This window comes from Protobothrops mucrosquamatus, unplaced genomic scaffold (genome assembly GCF_001527695.2).
Source record: "Protobothrops mucrosquamatus isolate PMUCROS unplaced genomic scaffold, P.Mucros_1.0 scaffold_68, whole genome shotgun sequence".
NCBI lineage: Eukaryota > Metazoa > Chordata > Lepidosauria > Squamata > Viperidae > Protobothrops > Protobothrops mucrosquamatus.
Window position 1 is genome coordinate 85,307 of NW_015386144.1, and position 7,613 is coordinate 92,919.

At 37.9% G+C, this 7,613-nt stretch overlaps 1 protein-coding gene across 1 annotated transcript in view; it reads right to left on the reverse strand.

The window, feature by feature from the left end:
- CEP97 (centrosomal protein 97) overlaps positions 1-7,613 on the reverse strand; it is a 29,115-nt gene that overhangs the window by 6,485 nt on the left and 15,017 nt on the right. Inside the window, exons 5-8 of the mRNA XM_015813211.1 lie at positions 7,441-7,554; positions 5,498-5,664; positions 2,222-2,386; positions 1,831-1,964 (exon numbers count right to left, since the gene is read on the reverse strand). Coding sequence (XP_015668697.1) covers positions 1,831-1,964; positions 2,222-2,386; positions 5,498-5,664; positions 7,441-7,554 — 580 coding nt within the window. The remainder of the gene's footprint in view (positions 1-1,830; positions 1,965-2,221; positions 2,387-5,497; positions 5,665-7,440; positions 7,555-7,613) is intronic.

Here is a 7,613-nt window from a genome sequence, read left to right on the forward strand (position 1 = left end):
ACGCAATCCCTGCACCAGCACTTCACCTCCCAATGATCCTCACGTGACGTGACCTCCCCATCACAAGACTATCACTAATGACCCACATTTGACCCATCACAAGACCCACAAGATCCTCAGTTGTCACACCCACACCTGACCCATCACAAGACCCATCAAAAGACCCTGACCTGAAGTGACCCTGATGTGAGGTGACCTTCCCATCACAAGATCACACAAAGCCCTTATAAGCAAAAGAATGCTGACATTCCTTAAATTCTACTGAAGATGTTACCTACCCTGGTAACGAAATGTTCAGAAACCAACCCACAAGCTCGGAGAACCAACCTCCACCCTCATTCTACATCCGAGCCACAGATATTCACCACTATCACAAATCTACATATGTATTTTTGCCAAATGTTTACTATCTATATCTGTCTCTTGACTAATTAGGGATTAGGGAATAAATTTTTGAGATTCCTCTGGTCCATAGAAATAATATGCATCCAGCTAAACAGCAACAAGAGAAGGAAAGAGTTCAGAACTGATTTTCCTCTCCTGTCAACGTAGCAATGGAGTATGCTATATAGCCGTGGTGGCAAACCTATGGCATGCGTGCCAAAGGGGGCATGCAGAGCCCTCTCTGTGGGCACGCACACCATCACCCCAGTCCTAGGCCTTCAGTTGGGTTTTATAAAACCATTTCGCTTTAGGCCTCCACCACTATGTGCAAAAAAAAAAGGTTCAATCAATCAATTTCAACTCGCGGGAAAAAAAAGATCTCACAAAGTTGGAATTGATTGAACTTTTTAATCCCACCCAGTCTGCCGTTACCACCACAGCCACGCCCACCCAATGGGCCATACCCACCCAATGGGCCATGCCCACCCGGCACCCGACGATACATAAGTGGGTTTTGGGTTGCAGTTTGGGCATTTGGTCTCTAAAAGGTTTGCCATCACTGCTATATAGATTCCATCATTCGATCAGGCTCTACCAATAGAATTATTAAATGGCTGAAATCATTAGAAGTATGCTCTATAGCCAGCTATAACAGTGTAGTTAAAAATCTAGTAGATAAAAATTATTTTTTATCTTGAATATCTTCAAGATTTCACCTAATAATCTTAGCCTATTCCATATATAAAGTAGTCAAATATGCACTATATGTCTTAGTGTGAACAACCATTTCTTTGATAATGTCTATACCCATAGGCAGGGCTTTTTTTCTCGGAGAAAAGGTGGCGGAACTCAAACCTGGCCACGCCCTCATCAAACCCTAGGACCGCCCCTTTAGAGAACAGGAATGCAAGTAAAATTTGGGAGGGGCTATTTCCGGTGCGGCCGGCCCGGAAAAAGGTGCCGGAACGCGGTTCCGCCGCGTTCCGGCTGAAAAAAAGCCCTGCCCATAGGAGATTATTGAAGTAGCAATGTAAGCCTCTTTCGGAAATGCATCTTTGACTGCCTTGTGCACTTTCGCTATTACAAATCAATTTGCTGTATGGTTTTACAGTCTGCATAATCAATTTCCATTCAGTACTAAACTCCATTTGCAATATATTTTTTTCATTATTCCTAATCCTATTTGGCTACAGCTTTTTCCTTTCATTCCTCATTTTGAATTCCACAGATATATTATCTTATTTTGTCCATTATAGTATGTCACAGTTGAATCATAGTTTGTTAAATAAATCACAATAGGAAGAATTTGAATGATGCAGTACAGTAATCTAGCATCAAGGCACACTGATTATAACCTATATATGTGTACCAATCACTGATTACAAGCCTATGGAGCAAGTGGGTCACCACTGGCCGAGTGATAAAACACTGGATATGCATTCTTACCACTTTCAGCCATTTCTTGTTGTACATGGGCAGGACTGTACGGCTCATTAGTAATGGGTAGCTCTTTATTCAGAGTTGAGGATACAGGTGACTCATTAGCATGGCTCTGATACAGCAATTGTCTTTGATGCAACCTAAATACAAATATTTGAATGATTTTATTTCATTACTTAAGAATACTAGAGTCAGAGAACCACTGTTTTTTAATATCACAAATGTTAGCAAGAGTTAGCAAAATACACACAAACACACACATACATATATAATGCAAATTAACTTTTCTGACCTTAAAAAGCAGCTTAAAAGATCTTATAAATCAAGGCCTGCCTGAACAAGTTAAAATGATTATATTAAATTATATAAAAATGGTTCACAACAATGATATTCACACCTTTGCTTATGTAGTATTTTTTCCAGTTTGGCATCCTCTGCTGTTTGGAGTCCAAACATAGTAGTAAGAGGACAAACACTGGCCAAATATTGTACTAACTGAAGGTGCTGGCCTGGTCGGAATGATCTTCCCTTTCCTTGACTATAAAGCCATTCTGCTTTCAAGCTATAAGGAAAGAACAAGATTAGTTCTACTAAACATTTTGAAAGTCCTTTCTATTAGAAACATACAAAGCATAAAGAATAGCAATTGAAATCCGGAAGTAATAGATGTAATTCAGAAGCAACAGCAAAAAAAAAAAAATGTTGACATTGGGAGAAAGCAATAATTTTCATGAATTCCAAAATAAACTATTTCAGCTACATACTGAATATCCAATGTCTACTTTTATCTTCAGGAGTATATAAATTAAAACCAGAACTTGAAGTACAGTAACTTGCGTTAGAATTTGATAAGACTTAAATATACATAAATGAAAATAAATGTATTCATATAAAAATAACTAGAACTATTTTATAAAGAACAAACAGTCTTTCTACTCAATATTATCCAAACATGGTCCCATATTATTCCCTTTCAGCTATGCAAAGTACAGGGAAAAAAGTAAGAAATAATTAGAATAGAATAGAATAGAATAGAATAGAATAGAATAGAATAGAATCTGGAAGGGACTTTAGGTCTTCTAGTCCAGCTCCCTGCTCAAGCAGGAGAACCTATACCAGGGGTCGGTAACCTTAAACACTCAAAGAGCCACCTGGACCTGTTTCTCACAGAAAAGCAAACATTGGGAGCCACAAAACCTTTTTGATATCTAAAATGAAAATAACACTGCATATATCCTTTTTTACCTTTATGCTATGTATAAAAAAAACTATAGTGTGTTGCATTTATGAAATCAATGAACTGCTACAAAGAAAACAAATTTTTATGCCGGAGAAAGAGAGGAAAAAAACCTTTCTCCTTCATCCCAACAGGTGAAAACAATTTTAGTCGCTTATTTAGCATCTTCAAATACAGCATAATTATCCCCATACCTCATCTCTTAATTTAAAAAAATCAAAATATTTCATTAAACGTTCTTTACTAAAAGTCCAGTAAAAACATCATATATTCATACTCTCTCTCTCTCTTTCCTCTCCCTCTCTTTCTCTCTCTCTCCCCCTCTCTGTTTCTCTCTCTCTCCCTCTCTCTTTCCTCTCCCCCCTCTCAACTTCTGCTCACCTGGCCATCTGGCCTCACGCTGTTCTCCGAGAAGCTGACACACATTCTTATTGGGCTGGCTCTCTCCTGCCCTTGGTCTGCCAGTCCTCTTCCCCTACTAAGTAAGCAAAAGTGTATGTTTGTGTATGTGTGTGTGTGTGTGAGAGAGAGAGAGAGGGAGAGAGAGAGATAGAGAGAGATATGCTGCTTTCTGCGGACACGCAGCAAGGGCAGGGAGCCCGCCCAAAAAGCTTGTCAGCTTGTCGGAGAACAGCGTGAGGCCAGCTGGCCAGATGAGCAGAAGATCGGAGAGAGAGAGAGAGAGAGAGAGAGAGAGAGAGAGAGAGAGAGAGAGAAGAGAAGTGCCTCTCTCTGTCTCTGTCTCTGTCTCTCTGCAAATGGCGGAGGAGGACTGGGAGCCACAGTAGAAGGCTGAAAGAGCCACATGCAGCTCCAGAGCCGCGGGTTGCCGACCCGTGACCTATAGCATCTGACAGGTGATTGTCTAGTCTTGTCTTAAAAATATCCAGTGATGGAGCACCCACGATTTCTAGAGGCAAGCTGTTCCACTGGTTGATTGTCCTCATTGTCAGGAAGTTTCTCCTTAATTCCAGGTTGCTTCTCTCTTTGATCGGTTTCCAACTATTGTTTCTCGTTCTTCCCTCTGGGGAACATGACTTCCTCTTCCTTGTGGCAGATACTCAGATACTGGAATACTGCTATCATGTCTCCCCTATTTCTTCTTTTCTGTAGACTAACCAAACCCAAGTCCCGCAGCCGTTCTTCATATGTTTTCGTCTCCAGGCCTTTGATCATCTTAGTTGCTCTTCTCTGAATTTTTTCCAAACTCTCAACATCTTTTTTGTGATATGGTGACCAAAATTGGCTGCAGTATTCCAGGTGTGGTCTTACTAGGGTTTTATAAAGCAGTACTAATACTTCGCGTGATCTTGATTTTATGCCTCTGTTTATACAACCCAGGATTGTATTAGCTTTTTTGGTTGCTGCTGCACACTGCTGGCTCATAGTCAAGTGATCGTCCACTAGGACTCCAAGGTCCCTCTCACAATTACTGTTTTTAAGCTGAAAAAAGGAAATGTAACTGTGCTATATATTACCTGCCTAATCTTGTAACTTTCCAAATAAACCTTATTGTACATTTTGTTTTTTAAACTTTTCATCTCTTTCTTTTTGAGGTCATCAATTTTATCCACAACTACAAAATCACAATTTCCTCAGTCTTCTCTTTCATTTCTTGTAACCACTGCATTTCCCAAATTTTAATCACTGGTACCTCTTGTACTCTTTCAGTTAGAATTTGGGCAAATGCTTTCCTAATCCCTTGAATTTCTTCTATTTATTCTTGCTACCTTTATATAAAGGAACAACAATGGCATTTTACCAATCATCAGGCACAATGTAGTTTTCTCATATATGTTAAACAATTTGCACAGTCACTGCAAAGGCAACTCTTGTACTATCTGAAACTGACAAAATCTTAATCAGTTTTGCCTTTTAAAGAAAATAGCCAATGCCAGCTCATAACTTTCTATGTGTATTTCCCATTGTGTTCCTGCTTACTCTTTTCACTTTGAGAGCAGGCAACTAAATTTCATTTTTGATGTGTGCCGTTGTGCCCACAGTAAAAAAATGACAATAAAGGTTATCATATCTTATCTTGTAATCCCTTCCTTTTCATCGACTCCATTACATATCCATTACATATCAATACAATAAATACAAACATTAATTATCTTCTTGTAATTATCCTTGCACTGGGTGAGTTTTCCCAACACTGGGGGAATGGGGGGAAAGGGCTATAAAACTTGCCCTTCTTATCAGTTGAGTTTGGGAAACCTTTCCTACTGTTTGGGCTCACCCAAGCTATTTGGGCTAATACCCTTGTGATGCTATAAATGCTGTATATTCAGGGACAATTTCTTATTAAAACTTTTTCAAGATTACTATCCTGACATCTCTCTTCGTTTTCTCATTCTTTGATATTTGTCTTGCAAATTCTAAATGACGGATTGATACATAGATTAATGGCAACACTCAGTTTAATCATATTCTTACCTTTCTTTCTGAGAAACCACATACCCATCAATTACTTTAAGACTAAGACACCAACTGACAATAAATGGTCGGTAATCAAAACCCGGAATGTTAGGGGTTGCCATCACACAAGGATTGTTCATAATTGAGAGTTGCTCTAGTTTAGGAAAACAGGTCAAGAAAGAAATCTAAAAAGAAAAGGAAATAATTATTTTTGTGATTAAATGTAAAGAAAATTTACAAGGCTGAACAGCACTATACATGTATCCTACAACTTAGTTATATTAGATGTTTGAGGGGAAAATTATTTTACTTGCTTAATTTTATTCAAAGACTATTGTTTTATTCTATTATTTCCCAGAATTTAATAAACATAAATAGAATATTTTCTGCCAATAGCTTTATTGTAATATGGAAGACATTTCAATTACAAGTAATCCTCGACTTACAACCACAATTGAGCCCAAAATTTCCATTGCTAAACAAAGACAATTAAATGAGTTGCACCCCATTTTACAACCTTTTTGTCACTGTGGTTAAGCAAATCACTGCAACTGTTAAGTGAAACATGCAGTTATTAAGCAAATTTGGCCTCCCCCATTGACTCTGCTTGTCAGAAGCCAGCTGGGAAAGTTACAAATGGTGATCATATCATCCTGGGATATTGTAACTGTCATAAATACATGCTAGTTGCCAAGCACCCAAATTTTGATCACATGACTACGCTGTAACGGTCAGGTGAAAACTGGTCACAAGTCATTTTTTTCAGTGCTGTTGTAACTAACGATCATTAAACAAATGTTGTAAGTAGAGGACTACCTGTACAGTATTTCTTGTTCTTGTAAGTCTATAATTCAGGGGTCCCCAATTTGTGGGCTGCAGCCCACTAATAGGCCATGGCCTGTTTGCAACCGGGCTGCATGAGTGGTGGGCCAGCGCGTATGCAGCTCAACCTACACAAGTGGATGCTGGCACTTGCACCCCACTTGCGCGAGCGGCGGGTGCAGGCACACAGGCGCACACAGCTTCATTTGTGTGAGCAGCGGGCGCATGCTCACACAAAACCATCCCTTCTTCCCTCCCCCAGGCGGCCAACCCAGAAAGGTTGGGAATGCTGCTATAATTAGACATGAAATTAAGAATATAAAAACAAAAGGTCATCCACATGTTCGTAGATCCTCTTTACCTCCAGAAAACAAACCAAAATCACAGTGAATTTTCATGGCTCAAGACAGATTAAATAAAGACATTCCCCATGTCTAACATGTTTTAAAAAACCATACTGCACACTGAACTATTTCTCTTTTTGATAGTTTATTGAAAAAAATTAATCTACTGTCCATCTTCATGTCCCAAAGTATAATTGCTGATAGTTTTAAGAGGAAAGTATTTATAACTTCATGATTATATTTGCTTCAAGCATGATTCCTCCCTGCTTCATCTAAAAGGGTGTTTAAACCAAAGTTAAATATACACTACCTTTCAAATGATGTTTTTACTTCTTAATCTGTTCAAGCTGATCATTACTAAAAAAAAAGGTACAGAATACCTGTACCAGGAACATTTGTTCCTCTCTCCCCTTAGGTAGCATCAATTTTATTTTTGTTTTAATTTCTGTGTTTATTAAATGTAGAGTAATCCAAAATTTAATTTTGTTCATAGTAACTGATATTTAAATTTCAAAAATATGCTGCAAAGAAATTACTGTAAGAATCTGTCTCAAGAAATGTCATTCCCCCTTTACAGTATTTTAATGGTATTTAATTACTAACATATTTAATTACTTAAACAATCAATTAAATGACTGCTATTTACTGTCATTTAATTTTAAAATCTACATATCTTGTGCCCAAAATATAGCCATAAAAATAAAAATTTAGATGAAAGTTTAATGAAATGTAACTATAGTAATTTAGGCTTTCTCAAAAAATGTATTCAGTTTTCTTCAAAAACATTATTCTTACCTCATTCAAATCTCTAATTTCATTTTCTGCCAATGAAAAAATAGTCAGGCCTTGAGGTAAACAAGAAGGTGCTGAACGCAATGAAGTTATGATATTTCCATGCAGTAGTAGAGTCTTGAGGAATAGAATAGAGAAAGCAGTATGTAGAAGTTTACTTTAATAATGTGAATTGC